Consider the following 20342-nt stretch of genomic DNA (forward strand, 5'->3'; position numbering starts at 1 on the left):
CAAAGCCCAAGTCATTTTTAAACTGTAAATAAAGAAATGGGCAACCTAACTAATATTGCCATAACAAAACATTTGCAGCTCCAACCTTGCAGGCAAAGTAAAAGGCTGATTACGAATGAGGTTCTTAGAAAGGGAGATCAGGCTTGAATGGGTCAAATTTGTTGTGCAGGTACTTATCACCAAGGTCTTCATGTCATGTATTATATCCTTTAAAGATTTCCTGTGCCACATCTTGGCTAAATAAATCCAGTTTTAAAATTCGATGATAGAAGAGGTGGTTTTATAAAGCTGCAAGTAAAACCAAAACTCAAGAGATCCATAAGCCTGCAAAGCTCTAAATGGACTTTCAAGTATTGTCATGTGCTCAAAAAAAGGCTACATAATAAGAAGTGATTATTTTACTGTTTCCATTGACATTCTGACTCATAACATTGATCTTATTTTATTAATTTTGGCTAATGGTCAAAAGCTATGGTGTCATAAGGAAATGAAGATAATTTGGAAATGCTTCTTTAAGTAGCTAGCTCTTAATGTGACAAAAATAACAGAGTTATTGTATAAAATTTTATTCATTATATGTTCCTTTGTAGTCAATCAGCTCTAGGAAAGAACAGGCACTGAGGAGAGTTCAAGTTCATATTACATATAGTTGTAGCATAACCGTGGTAGCTAGTAAAAGGTAGCTGCGCTATATAGTTTCAAAGGTGTAGCCTAACCATGCTAGCTAGCAAAAAGTAGCCTCAGTATGCAGTTGGAGGTGTAACACAACCATGCTCGATACAGTGATAAAAAGTAGTTGCATATATAGTTTTGGAAATGCAGCATAACCACGCAGGTTAATAAAAGTAGCATTGCTATATAGTTTTAAAAATGTAACATAATCATGCTAGCTAGGAAAGGTAGCCTCACTGTGTAATGTTGCAGAGAGGCCAACTTAGGCGGAAAAAATAAATAAATAAAACTTTTTGGGTTGTTAAATAAAGTAGGCAAGTGTTTAAAAAATACACGCTGCCTTTAAACATAAGCCATATTTGCCCGTCAAACATTCTCTTTACAAGGTGCAGCAAGTCACTAGTTGGTTGCTGATAGATTAAATGAATGAGTGTGTGTGTGTGTGTGTGTATATTATGGCTTTTATAATAAAGATGAATAAAATGACAACAGAGGGCAGTGTAAGTTGAACTTGCAGAATACAATCCACGTGTGAAACAGCACATAAGCATTTTGCGTGTGTGCGTGTACGTCCAAACACACACAAAACGAGGATTACATTTCCTTGAGGGGTCATTTCAGTGTGGTCTGAGAACAGCTGATGTGGCAAACCATCCCAGAAAAAGAGAGAGGGAGAGAGAAAATGAGACGGAGAAAGGGGGATAAAGGTGGGCAAGAGAAGTCATTTAGCAATAAACAGCTTCAGTTGTCCTTCAGGCACAGCAGAACTGAGGCACTCGTGTCCTCCTGAGTCCATCAGTGGCTGGCAGAGTAAAAACTGCATTCCTTCCTCCTACAGTTTTTTTTTTCTTTATCCCTTAGTCGCCACCCTTTCACCACTTTATAGTCCCCGAATGCAACTTTTACTATTCTTAGCATACCTCTACACAAATGTTTTTGGTCTAGTGCTTTATTCCTTAGCTGTAAAAAACATTAAATATATGCTCCCATATTTCTCGAAACCCAAGCTCCCAGTTCACCAGAGCCCAACTGATATTGACACCAATATTTAGTGATTTAAAAAAAATAAATAAATAAAAAATCCTATTTTTCCTTTCAGATGCATAAAGAATAAACAGATTCACCTAACATTTGCTATGCATAGTGTAACCACGGTAACTTCTGACCCCACTTCCGCCAGTCCCTTTATTGTGGCGGGAATGAATCCTGTATAAGTTCCGGGTCAATCAGCTGCATGTCCCTGCTCCTCTGGCTGCTGTTGTCCCTGTGGTTGGCGTACTTGTCAGATATCGACAAATTTTGCACTACAGGCCAGTTGACAGCGTGCAATAACCCGGCCGATTCATTCATCTTTACACTACCTCACACTCGACTCAACGGTCAGGTTTTTTTTGTTCTCCCGTGATCAGCCCTGATCAGCGCGAGATGGCGAGCCACCCGACCACCGCTACGTTGCGGTAGGAATTGTGAACCTATGGACTGAATCACAAATTGTTGACACATGACCTATCACAGGTCCATGGAACTAAACTAAATCACATACTGGACTACACCTCATCCCACCTCCTTTTGGAACCTAATAAGCTGTTTTGTATTGTCAACATTATTTTTGTTTGTGATATATATGCATATGTTTTTATTTCTTTTGTACATCCGTCTATACACTTCTCATAACAAACATAATATATATATATTTGAGCTCTACTTTTGTTTCCTGTGTTTTATTCACACCCTCAGGCTCCATAGTCGAATCTTATTCTGATAGCTCATTGTCTATGAGGCTGCAGTCAGGCGCCCTGGTCCTTTAACTGCGTTACAATAGGGATTTATGAACCTTATGGAGTTCAAATGCAACAATGTGACATTTCATTTTTAAAAAATAATCACGTTTTATTGTCACAACAAATTGCAGATTACTTGTTTACTGTCAGTTGCGTCTGCAGCATTTCAAATGTGTTTTCAACAGTGAAACTGCAGAGTGACCTCTGTAGGACAAAATGTGTAACATCATCACCTATCTCCTAACTTTCTTAATACGCCCTTATGAATGGTGATAGAATATACTGACAAATATCTAATATTGGCCGACTTATCAGCCCCACCGACAAACCAGTCGAGCTCTATAGTTCAGTGTTTTATTTCCTATGAACATGGGTATAGTAATGCATTTTTGTTCATTTGTACTCAACTATGAAACATAGTGGTGTATGCACTTTTGGTCAGAAAATCCAGTTTGCATGTTCTCTTGGCATCTGCGTGGGTTCTCTACGGGTACTCCAGCTTCCTCCTCCCACAGTCCAAAAACATGGGGTTAGGTTAATTGGCAATTCTAAATTGCACGCAGGTGTGAAAGTGAGCGTGAATGGTTGTCTGTCTGTACGTGTTAGCCCTGTGACAGACTGGTGACCTGTCCAGGCTGACTCTCACCTTCAGGGATCCACCCCCACAACTCTGAATTGGATAAGCGGAAGAAAATGGGTGGATGGATGGAAAGTAAATTCATTTAGTAGTTTTGGAAACAGCTACATTAAAGCACAGCTGCCAGCAGTGTCCCTGATTATCCCTGAGAATTAACTGTATTTCTCACAGCTACGATATCCCAACACTTGGTATCATCTCACCTTCCTGCTCTTCCTTCTACACTCTCTCTCTAAAATGTTGTCCATTGTCCTCTATTCTACTTTTCTATTCACTATCTAAACCACCTTTCAACTTTGCTTTATTTTTTCCTCATTTACATTTGTTCATTGCCTCCATTTTCTGTCCTCAGTCTCTCCGGCTCTCTTTTTCTACCACCCCAGTGTTAATGCGGTTACGTGCTAAGCAAGTGTGAGGGCCAGTACAAGTAATTACATTTGCATTATTGAAGCTGCTGGCTTTAATCAACTCCCTGTGCCTTGTCCCCTTCTCTTGCTCTCCATTTCTCCCTCTTCTTCTTTGTTTTAAAGTCCTATTGTCACACCACCAGTTCTTTTTTCCAGTGTTGTTTCAACCTCATCAGACTTCTATGTTTGCTTCACATTTTTCTTGTTTCATGTGTCTGACTGCTTTCACTTTTTTGCTCATCCACACCGTCTTCACCATGTTTGTCGGTCCCAATCTTCGAATGGCAACTTTGAAAATGATTGCTTGTGCTGAACACTACATCTGCTTGTGTTAAAGGTATGACTCATTTAAGTGCATCGGGCGCACTCAGGTATTTCTGATTGTTTTCCTTTACATTTTCATGCCCGTCTCCTTTCTTTCATTCTTTTTTTTTTTTTTTTAAACAATCTTTCCAGAGGTAAATTATTTGTCATACATAAGGCACTTTTCTCTCCGGCTGAACAGACAAACCTGGGGCAACAGGCAATTTTAACTCAATTACATTTCTTCTATTTTTCTTGTGCAAATGACTTGAATATATTTCCTTTCTCATAAAACATCGAGCGAACTACATTTTTCATCCCTCCACTTTCTATCACATACTCTATGTTTGCTAGCTTGCAGTTTTCTTGTAGCTTACTCTTGGTGTTGGAGCACTGCTGCAGTTCTGCCTGACTGCACAGAATAGCATAAAAAAGGCAGCAGAAAGGATATGTGTTTTTCTTATTCTCATTCTTTTAATCTTTCATAGTTTTATCAAAATTGACCTTTGAATGAGTTTTTTTTTAAAATAATGTCAGTTTATCAGTGACCTAAGACCCTTTCCTTAATGTATCCCTCCCTCTACTTTGTTTCCTTTGTTCTCATTTGTTAGTCTGTGTTTTTTCTTTTTACCTCCAAATCTTTTTGTTTTGTTTTGGCTACTCGAATATGGCAAAAATAATAATTGTAATTACAATTACTTTAAATTACATTATAGTATTACATTTAACTGTGGATTAATTGGAGCTTCAAACAGAAATCTGCTAACCAGAACATCAGTTAAGTTCATCTGGCTCGCAATCCATCACAATTCATAGTTTTGCAAAAAACAACCAAAAAAAAACAAACACAAACACACACACGACCTTGACCTGAGCACAGTTTGTATGAGGACCCATTAGGTGATCATTTTATGAGGACTAGCGACGTGAACTGTGAACAGATGGAAAGACGACAGATGCCTCTGCATGGCATGAGATCGTCGGACCTTCAGCCAAATGAGCTGAAAAACAAATAAATAAGTGGGGAAAAAATGCAGTGGGTTCTTTTTATTGGTTCGTTTGTTGGGTTTTTTGAGGGGGTTGTTTGGGTAAGGTCTTGCCTTACACAAACAACGCTCACTTACAAAACCTTCACTTTCAGTTTTTACTTCCTCTCGTCCAGGATTCTCATAGTGCGGCCTGGGGGAAAGTAACACTTACTAAAAAGTAAATCATAAACTGGCTTCTTAATGTGACACTTGACCTTTAAACTTGGCTGTAGATACACAAAAAAGACGCCTTTTTTTTACATCTTAGTTCGATCTACGCTAAATGGGTGACTGTGGCTCAGGGGGTTGGGATGCACATCTGTAACCGGAAGGTCGCTGGTTCAATCCCCGGGCTTTCTGTCCTGGTCGTTGTGTCCTTGGGCAAGACACTTTACCCTACCGCCTACTGGTGTTGGCCAGAGGGGCCGATGGCGCGTTATGGCAGCCTCGCTTCTGTCAGTCTGCCCCAGGGCAGCTGTGGCTACAACTGTAGCTGCCTCCACCAGTGTGTGAATGTGAGAGTATATGGATAGTGGCATTGTAAAGCGCTTTGGGTGCCTTGAAAAGCGCTATATAAATGCAATCCATTATTATTATTATAAACAATGAATGAATATGAGCTGTACGGGAGGAAAAAAAGCGCACCAGTTTAAAGAACCGGGATGCACTAGATTGATAGCACAATGCAAAAAGTTGAATGTCATTTTGAAAACAAACGCAGCGCAATAATGGTTTTATCTTGATTGTCCCGTTTTCATAAGCGATTGAGGCTGAAATCATAATTGAAAATACAATTCGATTAATCGCCCACCACTACTAGAAGTCATTTCCTCTCCCGCCTTATGTTCTCCATTTCGCCGTCTATTTTCATCACTTTGGTGGTGTTAATGAGGCTAGACTTGACTAAGTGTTCTGAATAACCTATTATGTCTCCTCTGCTTTGCTTGTTCCCTGGTGTTTCATTTTGTTCCATGCTGTTCTGCATTTTACTTTGTGACTAATTGTACTGGAGTCAGATCTATCTTTTTCTTCCCTCAAACATATCTGTGATGAGAATAAGATACTTTTTTTACAATATGCTCGCATTTTCTTCTCTTTTTAGCATTTTGGCCTCTTTCACTTCTTCTCCTCTTTTCCTATAGCTTGTTGCCTCACCTCCTCCCAGTTTCAATCCCTCTCCAATTCTCGTCTTCACTTAAATCTTTTTTTTTATATTTTTGTCCCCTTTGCTACTTTCTTTCTTTTTATTCCCATCCTTCTTCCACTCACTTCCTGTCTTTGTCAAATCCAATATGTCAGATGTTTGATCAGCTGAGGCAACACGAGGAAATCAACTCTCACCCTTTTATTATTCATGCATTCTCTTCCTCCCTCTCCATCTGTCCATTCACCACATCTGACCCAGCAACTTAGCGGAACTGCTCCGGTCTGCCCCTCATAAACGGACGGAGGCGCGTCACACAAACATAAACTGTCTTGTTTTTCCTCTTTCTCGGGTGTCAACAGCCTTCCGTTCTCTCTTCCTTTGTTCACTGTGTTGCTCGCTCTCAGTCAGCCGAATCAATAGCTCCCCTTCACCTCACAGTCCATTCTATTAGACTCAACAATGGCTCCATGCTGGACTAAGATTGCCTCCTTTTGTGGCACCGGATGTCTATCAGCAAGTTGGACAGAACCAACGTTGCAAGGGTGAGGAGGAGGAGGAAAAGAGAGAGATGACAGGTCAAGATAAAGGGTAGAAAATAATGGACACAATGTCGCAGAGAAGACTGAAGGACAAGCCAATGATCCATCATTCTGGTACAAGAACGAGAAAGGAGAGAGAAATGATGATTGTAGTAAGGTGGACACCGCAGCTGTTCAAAGTTACAGGAGGACTGCGCTGATTTTATTCTGCTGATTTTTTAACGCTGCTTTCAGCATCTTGGCCTTGATTGTGAGAGCAGTAAGCTCAGACGTGTACTGGCAGTGCAACAAGGAAGGTCATCTAAAAATCTGAGGTGCAGCAGTGCAGTTCAATAAAGACAATGTTATTTTTTTATTTTGAGAATTTCCTGCGATGCTCATTAACCATATTACTGTGCTAGTCACAGAGCCATTGTGCAGCACCTCCACATCACTAAAAAAAACACCCAAAAGACATGCCACGCTAAAAGAGCAGTGACTACTTTGATGGCTCAGAGTGTGAGTGAGATTGTCCTCAAACTAAGAGACTACGTGTTTTGAGTAACTTTTTAATGCAGGATATGAGATGGGACCTCGTTCCTAAGGAGGGCTATGATTGCATCCACTTCAAGGTTTTTGGATTAGAGCAGTGGCCCACTTATATTAACGTTTGTCACCTTAAGGTATATACATAAACATTGGCGATCAGAATTAATGACACACCCTTTCACACACTACAATAGGATACAGTCATTTGTAATGAGCCTCTCTATAAAAGTAGATGCAGAAATACTAAGCCTAAAAAAGCCTAAGTGTGACTATTAGTAAAGAGTATCAACAAGGTTAAGGAGCTATGGCTGAGGCAGAGGTTTGGTGAGGCTATCTGCGGCAGCGTGTTTTAAATTAAACCTTAAAATGCAAACGTTCACCGTTTCTGGCTTCTTAGATTTGCTAGCTTCTAGCAAATCTTGCTAGCATTTGCTCATTAACACTAAAGGAGCTGTGATTAATAGCGGCAGTGTTATGTTAATGTATAACTTGTCATATATGACCAATTTTTACACAAATGAGATGGTTATGAATCCCTATAGAGAAGGATTTATTATCTGGGAAGCACAGATTTTCATTCCAAGCTTTGCTGTGCCAATCCATTCAGGACTTGTTTTAGACCTGCTGGCGTTGCTGCAAGAAAAGTCATGAAAATTTCAGTAAAAACCAAATGTGAACCCAGGCTCACAGTAAAGAGGAAGTCTGGGATTCCTCCTCCCAGCATCATGGATATTTATACTAAAATGAATGGCAGTCCACCAAACAGTTTAAGATGTTTTAGACTGGACTGAGATCCATCTTTAATGTCATACTTTATGCTGGCTCTGAACTTTTTCTCTGATTTTTTTATTCGTCTGAATTTAGTCTTTGATCAAAAGGTTTTGGATAATTGCCAGCTGCCAATTTTAAACTTCTTGTAGAAGTTCCTTCTTTTTAGTCAATACTTAGAGTTTGAGAAGTCTGGATGTCTAATGACTAAAGGAAAATATCAATTTATACAGTTCTGAAATTAAAGTATAAAGAGATATATGGACAGAACCCCCCACCCACCCCACCCAACAAGACAGGTTATATAAAAAAAACATTTAATCTTCTTTTATATTGTGTTAGTCTGAAGTAGAAATCTGCTTTTTCTACATCTTATAAACTGTATCTGGTAACAGACAAAGAAATGAGAGAGACAAACCTCTCTCAAACCTTGTGAACTTAAATGACCAGCATCTACATCTGAACCTGTTTCCCTAATTACCTAAAACTATTAACAGAAACCACATTTCTCACTTATGTAACTTCTAAGAAATAAGGTCATTGAAGAAAGTAGACCGTAACCTGGTCTGTCCATGTCTCTTGCACAATTCAGCTCAACATAGAAGCAAACAATAACAGCTATTGCAACATTGCTGTAATTAAAGTGGTACTTTCATAGCCTTCCTTTAACACAAAAACCCACAAAAAAATTGTTGCAAATCACCTATGTGATCGTTTACAGATGAATGGTTTATTTAGAGAGTTTGAGTAAGGATTAAAAGTTTATTGTAGCATAGAGACAGCACTACTGAAGGTTACTAATGATCTTTTAATAGCTTCAAACAAACTGTCCTGTGCTTGTCTGGATAGACCTCAGAGAAACATTAGATACTACTGATTGCAAAGGTTTATTACAGAAGCTGTAACACATGACTGGGATTAAAGGATATGCACAGTGCTGTGTGTGCTATATTAGAAAGTTACGAATGGTGTTCCACAGGGCTGTGTGCTAGGACCACTTCTATTTATGTTATTTAAAAAACAAACAAACAAAAAACAAACCACACCGCATACATTTCCGCTGCTATCCAGATGATACCAAGCTGCATTTATCAATAAAGCTGGTAGGCAAACATCAATAGCCTGACAGCAAGGAATATCCATATCGGATTCATCCTGTTGGTCACTTAGCACCTGTCTTTGTTTGGCATTTCTCTAAGCTTTTCTTTCCTCTATTTTTCTTTGCCCACTAACCGGCTGCAGCGTATGAATGCCCCTTCATTGTTCTGCCAGAAATCTTTTCCCGTTAAACAGAAGTTCTTCTTCCCTACACAAGTTCTAAGTCATATGATCATAAGTCATATTATTTTGGAATATAATGTGCAAAATAATACGACTGTTGCTGCAAACGATTGCTATGGGGTGGCTGTAGCTTAGGTGGCAGAGCAGGTCAGCCACTAATCAGAAGGTTGGTGGTTTGATCCCAGGCTGCCTCCTGGCTGCATGCCAAATATCCTTGGGCAAGATACTAACCCCGTGTTTGCCTACTGGTGGTGGTCAGAGGGCCCGGTGGCGCCAGTGTCCGGCAGCCTCACCTCTGTCAGTGCGCCCCAGGGCAGCTGTGGCTACAATGTAGCTTGCCATCGCCAGTGTGTGAATGTGTGTGTGAATGGGTGAATGACTGAATGTAGTGTGAAGCGCTTTGGGGTCTTTAGGGACTAGAAAAGCGCTATACAAATGCAGGCCATATACCATTTACCATATTACTTCAATTGAGTCTTTAAAAAAGGACATTAAATAGAATGCAAACTCATTCCTTTGTTCAACAACTTTGCATGAATTTAATAAGTTAACACTCTTCTATATAGAAGTAAATGTCAGTTAAGTACACTGACCAGACCACATTATGACCACACAGAGGCAAAGAATAAAAACTAGCTGTAAATAAACAATTGTTGTAGAAAAGCACTGGATGCAGGAATGGTGGGCAAAAACCAGGATGTGCTGGATCAGGTCTGATCTGTGGTGGCCTGAACTCGTCACTTACAAGACCTAAAGAGTTCACGGCTAATGTCTTAGCTCCAGATACCATAGGACATGCGGTTTAGAAGTCTTGTAGATTCCAAGGTTCAGCAGGTCAGAGCTGTTTTGGCAGCACAAGAAGAACCAGCAGCATATTAGGCAGGGGTGGTTATAAGGTTCTCGCTTATCAGTGAACTCTGACACTGCCTCAGTGTAAGAGCTGGCTTTACATGCCCCCTAATACGATCAACACTGCTCGTCTCCCTGCTAACAAGGTTCTCATCCAGCATCCACCATCCTTATTACATAATTTTTATCCATCCACTCTTTCTGTGTCTGATTTTTCAGTTCCAGTCTGTCTCCTCACCTCTTCTCCTCAGCAGCTGTTACCACCTCCTTTTCCACTGACCCGTCACACAAACAAGTTCAGCTAATTTGATACTACTTAATCTGTCAAAGAATAACAGATGAAGCAGGACAAGAACGTATAACTGAAAATTATTAAAAAAAATAAAAGCAGGTGAATGTGTTCAATCTTAAGTTGTCCTCCAACAGTGGCTACATACACAGGCTCATTAAAAAAGCTTAGGAAACACACAACACACAAACATTCTGTCAAGCATCACACACACACAAACACACCAGCTGGCAGATCACTCCGTGTGTGTGTGTGTGTGTGTGTGTGTGTGTGTGTGTGTGTGTGTGTGGGTGTTGCACTGAGTGACAGCCCAGGTTGACGGTAGGAGACCCTTGGGGAAACCAGAACAGGACATGGCGTCTGGTTTGGTCTGGCTACCGTCTGCTACACGTCATTCCTCGGACCCCTGTTCTCACTCTGGGGAGACCCCCATCTTTACTGCGACCGTGGAAACAGATGGTTGCCTTGACAATGAATGAACACATTACGATTGGATTGTGCACCAAAGGATGAGTTGGAGGCAGCTCATGCACAGTAGTAAGAGAGGGAGCGTTTGACCGTTTAATATTTTTATATTTCATACCATTTCATTACTCTTTATTTGGTCATAACTTAACTGCAGAAGCATTCATGGGACCAGGGCTTGACAATATATAGTTTCCTCTGGAAATGATCAACTTCAGCATACAGTGCACGGTGTGTATATAAAATCCTGAAAGTGCTGAAAAAGCTGCCCAATATTATTCCTGCTGAGACTTTTAATAAAACTTTAATAAACTTTAATAATCCATTCACGACTCCACAAGAAGGAGAAGTTAAATTTAAAGCACCAATGCTGTGCTTGATGGGGGGCAATAAATCTACATTTCCAAAGTCTGCATCATAGCACAAAGTAGCATGTCCAAGCATGGCACTTTAACCTAAAAGGGGTCAGAGACATTTTCATGCAGGACCTCCATTTGTCAAGACAACCGCTGAAGTATTAACAAGTTCACATCCCAAGGCGAAATTAAATATCTCAAAATTAGGTCCTGTGCTGGGAAAATACATTTAAGAGCCTGTGCTGCAAAAGGCATATCTGCAGAATTAGCATAAAAGGCAGGTTTTCATCTGCTGGCTTTAAAACTGAGAGCCCTCAGGGGTGTGCTGGCGGAATAATGGACTTTTTAAACTTTTTGACTTCATTTCCCTCGCTGGGCATGGCAGGTAAGACACAGGCTCCCTGGCTGTGCAGGGAAGCCACATACTGTAGCTGCTAGACAGCAAGAGATGCAGGTGGGAGCTATCTGTGCTGTAAAATGACACATATTAAATTACTCAGGCTTTGACTGACTGTTTTTATTGCAACATTAATAATATATTATGGCCCAGGATTAAGAAGACATGTTTAAATCAACAATGCAATATTAGCAGAGATGACGGTTTCATTTAGATTCATGGAAACAGGAGATATGGAACAATTTTAACAAGTTAAATTAGTAAAGTTAGCCAGAGGCGCTGTCCAATTTAGAACAGTGTAAGGCTAATTGGCTGCTAGAGAGAGTGGGGCAACAGGCGGGCAGTCTAACAGAGTTGTGTGTCAACTAGTGAAATGTAGCCATTTGTAGAACCTATTTTCTTTTCAAGGAATACATAAATTCATTGTAATTCTTACAGTATTGTGAGGGTTCATGTATTATCTTAGAGATCCAGGCAGGCTTAAAAACACTTTATTCGTATGACTAGAAAATCAAAAAGTAGCAAATTTAGGCCCATTTGAACAATTTCTTCTAGGTAAGTAACTCAGTTAATTGTGTCATGTTTCGTTCATTAGGTCAGAAAAATGTTAGCTGTCTTTTCCTAATTGCTTTTCAGTGGAGATGAACTCAAAGAAAGATGTGAAGGATAATATCAAAAAACTATTAGATTCTTCAGTCCATATATTTAATACCATTCTGTTTAATGCAGGATATATGCAGTATACATGAAAAAATATCACTTTATGATCAAGGTTGATCATAAATGAGAATAAAGTATAAAAATTCACAGCAGCTAAATGAGCATGAGCGCCGTCCACTTGTATTTCCCGTTCCTGCTAAAGAGATGATCCCTCTTCAACTCCTGCCTCTATTAAGCTTTTCAGTGTATCTTAAAATTAAAGACCATCATAGAAGCTGACAACACAGCAAAGCCTAAATTGAAGGCACAACCAGAGCAAACTGAAATAAACTAAAACCTTGACTTAACTTTATTTTAAAAGAGCAAATCATTACAAAGTGCTTCTGAGAAACACTTTGTGAGAAGCAGATTTTAGTAAAGTAGCATAACAGGTTTAACACACGAGAGCTCAAAATGTAACATACAGGGAGGTTTTAACTTTACTCATATATTAGTGGGGCAGATATATCAGCCGTTATGAGCTATTTGCCATATTGGTATGGTATTTATAACAGCTGGTGAATGAAAAGTAGAAACACCTATCAACTATGGTATGATTGATGTTGATGTTGCATAATCTGTCCACCAGATGACAACTTCCCTACTGGCAGAAGACCAGAAATACAACCAGCTGATCCAAGCAGAGTCAGGAAAAGAGCAAATGAGGAAACAAGGACTTGTTGTGAACATAAAACAAATATTTATTTTTTTTTAATTGCACTGACGCATTATCTTAGTAAGTAACAGTAACAGGATTTTTAAATCAAATATTGGTATTGGTCTAAAAAATCTGATATCAGTCGGCCCGTAGTTTAAGCTGGAAAACATAGCAGGCTTTTACATGATGTCTGTCACATTGATGTTTGCTTTTGTGAACCATCAGCTCTTATCTGTGCAATGGTATTACTTCCTTTCCTTAAATTAAAGAGTGGGCCAGCGTATCAAAACCGTAGGAGACAATAAAAGAGGCACTGGAGAAGCACTTTGGACTGTGTGCCGTTATATGGTTGAGGCAGTTGTAAATGCACACAAGTACACAAGTGCGCATCCACTTAACAGCACTTAATAGGTCACGCCAAGACTGATAAATATCAATCCTCAATCATTTAACCATCAAACTGCCATTCACTGTCCAGTAAAGCAGCGTGTGTGTGGTAGTGCACACATCAAGAGCACATGCTCTTAGCATGAGCAATGTTCCTTTTAAAATCCCAAGCGGTTAAAGAAGGCATCTGTCGACATTTTTATGATCTAGAACCGTGAAGACTAACGAGAGCGGTCATGTTTCCTCACAAAATAAATTGTCCATCTGATTTTGTAAAACATCAAAATCAGAATAGCCTGGATCTCTCCAACCTATCTTTCATCCCAGCATGCTCTTTAGAGGCGGGGGCTGCACTGCTGCCAATTAAAACTGCAGCTCATTAGAGAAGCCGCTTAAGTGAATTGACAGCCAAAAATACTCTGTTCACTTTTAGGTGAGAGAGAAGCGTGGTGGTGAAGTACTAAAACCAGAGCTAATGGCCAATTTACAGTTTTAAAAAAGTATTTCCACTGTACACCAGGTAATTACATAAAATAGCAAGAAAAGCACACCAGCTGTGGTTCATGGATGGATGGAAGAAGACACATTTCTCTTCATGAAATTTCCCAACCATTTAGTGGTTTTCAAACATCCCCATTTAAAAGTTTATTCTGCATTGTTATGCAATTAAACTTTAAACACTTTGCACCAGTTGGTTCAAAACAAGTTGACACCAGTGTGGCACAGGCTCCACACAAAACACTGGAAATATAAGGTGCTTAGAAGGCAGCTTGCAAATGTAATTGCACAGACAAACTCTGCCACCCGCCAACCCTGGACCCCCACCTTCATGGCCGCAGTTAAGTGTAATAGTGTATAGTGGATGTGAGAGGGTCTAAGACGAGGTCAGAGCAAGGATCACCAACTAATTATGGCGCGGAGGCACTCAGCCTCCGTCAGATTGTTTAGAAAGCATTAGGGGGGAAGCATGGGCTTCCCTGGTGCATTGCACATAATTAGTTTGGAGCCAAGGTCACAAACAAACACAAGCGTGGGGACAGCCATACACATACAAAAACATACACAAAGACACACACTCTATTCTTCTCTCTTACTTCCTCTGCTCTGCAGCTCTCTGTCTTTCTCTCTCAGGGGCAACAAGGCCCAGCGTCTATTAATTTCCTGAATGAATAGCCTACCAACTGATAGTTATTTATGGACTTTGTATTTAAATATGCTCCTTAATACGAATTACCTTTGGTATTTGATTAACACTATTTTCAATGCACAGCTGTATCTATTAAACAGCATGGATAAACATCTGTTAAGATATTGCAGTCTTTTCTTTTTCTGCCTCAGAATGAGCCTCTGGAGGGTGACGGAGCAGAGCAGTAAGCATGATCGGCATGCCTAAAGGCAATGAGTCTGTGTTGTCTCATTTGACAGAAATCTATGCGTTTTCTTGTTATTTGTGATAGATCACAAACAAATTTGGCATCACAAAAGACAGTGATGTGTGATTCATAAGCTGCAGTGATAATAATAAATGACTACGCAAAAAATACAAAACGAGATGTGCAAGATGCAGGATCCATAAAGTAGTCCTAAATGGGGGTGAAGGGGTGGGGGGGGAGACTATCTTTATAACTGCATTTAAATAGAAAACAGTTGCTAATAAATTGAGAGGTTGTGCTTTTTCTGACTTTGATGGTCAAATATCAGGTAATGAGCCAACTGCTTTAACCGCACAGAGGCTCAGTTTAAGTGCAGCTTTTTCAGTCGTCTGGCAGCACACATCGTTCTGTGTACAAGTGTGATATTAGGCGGGATGTACAACAGTTTAAAAATGAAACACTTCAGTTAATCTGGATGTATCCAGTTAACCTATTATCCATGTTAGTGATACTAAGGTGCGTATTGCCACTGTAGCTACACAGAGACGCCAGAGGAGACGGCTAACAGGGCTAAGCAGCCCATAGAGCGGGACACCTTACTCTGATACTCCAATTAACTATTAAAACCACCAGCAGACTGTGGATAGTAAAACTACATCCCCATCCCAGGTGGAGACACAGATTAAACACTGGTGTGGAGAAACTGTGAGTGTGTGTGTGTGTGTGTGTGTGTGTGTGTGTGTGTGTGTGTGTGTGTACTTTGTTTTGCAGGTCAAATCAGAGCAGATTAGCTGCCTTATGCACTACCTATGTAAAATATAGTGGCTTCTGATGAGAGGATAGATACTGAAGTGTCTCTTAAACAGCTGTTTGGATATTAAACACATTATGGGTTTGAAAGGTTTATTCATTTGTATTTTTATTTTGCTTTCCCCTACTTTTTGCTACATATGTGTACTGTTCCAATGCTGGGTGCTTATATCGTATTAAACGTGCCTATTAATGGCCAATGTTGAGGACAGCATCTGTAAAGGTAATCCAATCAAGCTCAGCCTTCCGACTGCTCTAAATGCTCCGTTTCAGGCACTTTTTTCTATTCTCGAGAGTTGAAAACAAAATATGGTCATCGCCAACACACAGCTCAGAGGGGTAGCCAATCACAAGAAGGGAGAATGGCCTTTAAAGGAAATGAGCCACAGGAAGAGCTGAAAAACTGCATAAATAAGGCAAATAAATAGGGCAAGAATATCCAAGATTAAAATAGGCAACTGGAAATAAGCCTAATTTTGATTTCACTTTGGTGAAAATTTGCTACCAAGATTCAGGGTGTTGTCCTTTGCCCTTAAAACACATACAACAAAAAGCATATTGCCTGGTAAATATACTTTAACACTTACTGCAGTGGCAATTCTCCTAAGTGTTACTTTATACTACAGTCATCATTCCCACTGCTAAGACTTGGCAGATGTTTCTTTTACTTTGCCAGTAAGTAACAATTACAGCTGCCACGGCTAACAGTAACATCTGACTTTGGTATCATTAGCATCTCAAAAGGAGCTAAAATGCTGCTGCTTTAAGATGAAGGGAAGTGGGCTGGCTACTTTTTTTTGATAGCACAAATGACTTTTCAAAGATTTTAATCTTACAACACAGCAAGAAATAATAAAACATATATAATATATATTTCAAAATGGATGCAGAATTGGGGATGCTAAGCAACAATGTTGCTATTGAGAGCAAATGTACCGCCAGCCCAGGCAAGCACATTTAGAATTGACAGATGGCTCAACCATGACCGCTGAGAGCGGGTCGATTAACAGAGCTCGTGGGCAAGACGGTTTGGGAAGAAATGATGAAACAAAATGAATTTTGGTGATGTGGACTGTATGCAATTATCTGGCCTCCAGACACTCGGGCACGCTTTAGAATATGCAAGACGATCACATTTCTGAAACCCACACAGAAAGACTGTATGTAATGCTTACACAAGAAGTCCTGCCAGCTTTGCAACAGAGAGGAATACCAGCCCACCAAAACGCTGTAACATTCCACACCGTCTGTACAGCCGATTATCTCAGCCGTTATTTTATGCACGCACACATAGCAGAAGAAAATCATGCTGAAGAAAGAGTTATGGTGTAAAACTTGCCCTATGTAGTGGAAAGATGCAATTATTTTTCAAATTAATGGTCTATAACCAAGGAAAACAGAGGAAAGGTGCCGTTAGGTGGGATTTATGGTCTGTCCAAACTGCGTGTTGGATGGTCAGATAGTGTTGCAAATCCCCGCTCCATCCACATTGCTCTAATGTCAGGTAGCTACTGGCTGAGTCGTCCATTATGTGCAACCCTCCGAAACCAAAAATTCACAAGCAACTACCACGCTGTATGGAGATTAAAAAGAAGCTGAGCATTGTCATTCTCTTTGAAGGCTGTTTTGGACTTGTTAATCAAATGTTCAACCAAAGCATAATTAGTGTTATATTTTACTGATGCCATGTCAAGCCACTCCTTCATGAGAGCTGGGTTTTCAGTTCAACTCTCAGCAGGACCATCTGGGAGTGACCAGAAGATGTAATATAATCCAGTCCAGAAGTCACATTAATAAGAAATGAGGCAACAAAACTTTATATCATTAAAAAAAAAATGGTAAAAACAGGAGTTAACTGTAATGAACTACTGGCTTATTTTAATATTGTTCATCTTAATTAACATTTTTATTTCTTATGTTTTCTAATTGGTTAAGAATGAGCTTTTATTACTTCTTTGAACATTGTCTGGATGGTTTCTGTGAAGTTATAATACAACTTACAAAACACAGTGTAGTGCATCTACGAACAGCTTTTATGAGTTATAAAGTTATTTATAAAGCCACGAAAAAACAGCTAATTTTAGGCACTAAAATAAATTGGTTAATTAAAACAATTATGGCTTGGTTTAAAACTTACTACTTTAAAACCATCAAAAGTCACAAAGGTATGTGACATCTTGGAATGAGGATGTTATGTTTACTGGTGTCATCAGTATATAACCCTGAGCATCTCTTGTAAGCTCTACACAACTCAAGTACAACATGCAATCAAGAATGAATTACCTTTCATTAAACAAAGTTATGATGAAAATAAACAGATTTTTTGACATTACTTTTGATTAGTGAACATTATTAAAGATCATTTCATTGTTTTGATTCATTAACACTAACTATACAAATCAACTATTAACTGATCACTTATCAATGTAGTTGTTGGTAAAAAAGAAAAAAAAGAAAAATGAGACTTTTCACCACAATTTGAGCTCTTTTTGTGTGTTGACAAATTTCTGATTACAAGATGCGAAACTGTGGAAGAAGAGAGGACTTAAATGTTAAACAACAGGTTAAACAACAGGTAGCTAGCTAACAAAAGCTAGCCAGCTGACAGATATCTGATGTCTTGTCAAGAGATTAATATGTGAACACCCTTTCAGTTCTTCCATCTCTGCTTAGAGTGATGACTAAAGAGGATCAGTAATATGGTAAAGCATCTGTTACTGGAAGTTCATGTAGTGGCTTTAAGACCTATTATTGAAAATGTTGTGAGGCAACCTGCACAGGCTGAACACACAGCTTACCTGGATCCCGTCCAGCAGTTTGCTCATGCACCAGAAGCTGTCAGCCTCAATATTCCTCAGAGCCTCTTCCTGGAGACTGGACACGTCAAAGTTTTCCACTTCCTCCTCTGGAGAAGACAAAATGAGAACAACGACAGAGCGTAAAGAATTTGCTGCTTATGGGAAAGAGACTGACAGATAAAAAGACAGTGAGACGGGCCAAAGAAAAAGAAGGGAAGTTTAAAAAAAGACAACAGGAGAAAACAGGAGAATTCAGGGGAGAGATATGGCGAGCAATGCCAGGTTCCCAGCACAGCATGGGCTCTGCCATAAGCCTGTCACCATAAACCCTGACAGGGGAACAATACAGCCATAGGTGCATGGGGAGGACTAATTCAATAGGGAGAGTAGGAGCAGGAAAGAGGTAAGTGGGTGGGTTACGAAAGATGTAAGGAAATGAACGAAGACGCTGACAAATTGGAGCAAAGGTATGAAAGGGGGGATGAAGCAGTGAAGACGGTGTGGAAGGATGTAGGAAGACACTAAAAAGAGGCCTATTAGAGCAGCCTAATGATTATCATCTTTGAACAGCGGTTCAACCTTTCCCGTGGCTTCTTTGAACATTTCGAAAATATTACAGAGTTTGTGCACAAAGGACAGACAGCATGAATGTATTTAACATATTTTTTCCGGAAAAAATAGTTTTACTAGTCAAATTTATGCCAATAACTTGGTATTTGAAAGGAGTTAGACCTTTCAATCTTTTATCTTAGCTGTACGTCTATCCTAAATGTACCATTTTTAAACAGTTCAGTATTTATTGATGGATTCAGGGTTTTCATATGACCTTTGATGTAAACTCCTACTGCAGTGAGTTCAAAGGGAGCTGTGAAAAGCAAGGTGAAGGAGGTCAGGCGAGCTGAAAGACAAACAGTCTGCACATAAGTAAAGCAGAATTATGTTTGGAGATATATTTTTAAACACACTGCAGGGCTGAACAAAAGAAACGATTCCTAAGCTGCGAGCACGCCGAGTCCCCAGTCATCTCCAGTGGGTGACTTCAACGATGGGTGTCATCAGATGTCATTAACGGCAGTAGTGTGTGACGGACTGCAGGGGCTCTGACGGGCTTCTGACAAGCCACTGACAGCCAGTGGAGAGGAGATGGGACGAGACTGATTAACAATGATCTACAGAGAGAAAAGAATGAGCGAGGGAGAGAGAGAAAAAGAGCAAAGGCAAAGACAGAGTGTGTGTGTGTGTGTGTGGTCATATAACCAAAACACTGGTCTACGTATTTGTGTGAGTTCCTATTAAACACTCAAATACACATACACGCAGGTCCTGCCAGCTCTGCCTGGTATCCTTGGCAACCTCAGTGGAATGTTGTCAAGGTTGTAATGAGCATGCTCCGTCTGACAGACAGACAGACAGACAGGGAGCTGGCTTTGGGCCAGGGCTACAAAGCTGCTAACAACTACGCTGCATGCTCGTGTGTGTGTGTGCTGTCTCATTTGTCTTGTCTGCTTAAAGTCAGGTAAGGATGGACAGAATGTAGAGCGAGAGGCTATGCTTCCTTCATTTCAGTGAGGTCTTTCATCCCATTACATCAGTACATGTCAACGTGTCCAGTAGCACAGAAATCTAATTTTGTTCACACGCCTACCAGATCTTTAATACCAGATATGAAAGTCGTCAGAGGCTTTTTTTTTTCTGATTAGATGACAGTACAGTTTATTTTACTCCAATACTTATAATGCAAAAAAAAAAGAAAAAGAAAAGAAAGAAAAGAGAGAGGAGACGTACTGCAGCCAGAGGGCAGACATAGCAGTCATTATTTGTGCAAACATACAGAGATATAATCTCATAAAATCCCATTTTTGGCAAGAGATCAAAAAAAAAGAAAGAAAGAAAGACAGAAAGTAAATCAGCAATGAGAAGTGTAAACATATCGAGAGAGGAAGAGGTCACCCACTGAGGAAATGTTACCACTCTGAGACATCTGATGAGATGAGAACTCAACATATTTCCTCAGCTTAAATTGAGGCCACGGCAGAAGTCAACTACAATCAACTGGACCTAAACACAGAGTATGAGCAGCTGCTATAACAGAGCAAAAGTACGCAACTTTACATCGTCTACAGCGATGCAAGAAACAATAACTTTAACACAAACTCTCTAAAGAGGGAAC

General features: G+C 39.9%; 1 protein-coding gene across 2 annotated transcripts in view; it reads right to left on the reverse strand.

The window, feature by feature from the left end:
* Positions 1-20342, reverse strand: part of tbc1d22a (TBC1 domain family, member 22a) — a 162648-nt gene that overhangs the window by 51730 nt on the left and 90576 nt on the right. For both annotated transcript variants that reach the window (XM_026147265.2, XM_026147266.2), the window contains exon 10: positions 18173-18279. In XM_026147265.2, coding sequence (XP_026003050.1) covers positions 18173-18279 — 107 coding nt within the window. The remainder of the gene's footprint in view (positions 1-18172; positions 18280-20342) is intronic.

The sequence above is a fragment of the Astatotilapia calliptera genome, chromosome 17 (assembly GCF_964374335.1).
Source record: "Astatotilapia calliptera chromosome 17, fAstCal68.1, whole genome shotgun sequence".
Lineage (NCBI taxonomy): Eukaryota > Metazoa > Chordata > Actinopteri > Cichliformes > Cichlidae > Astatotilapia > Astatotilapia calliptera.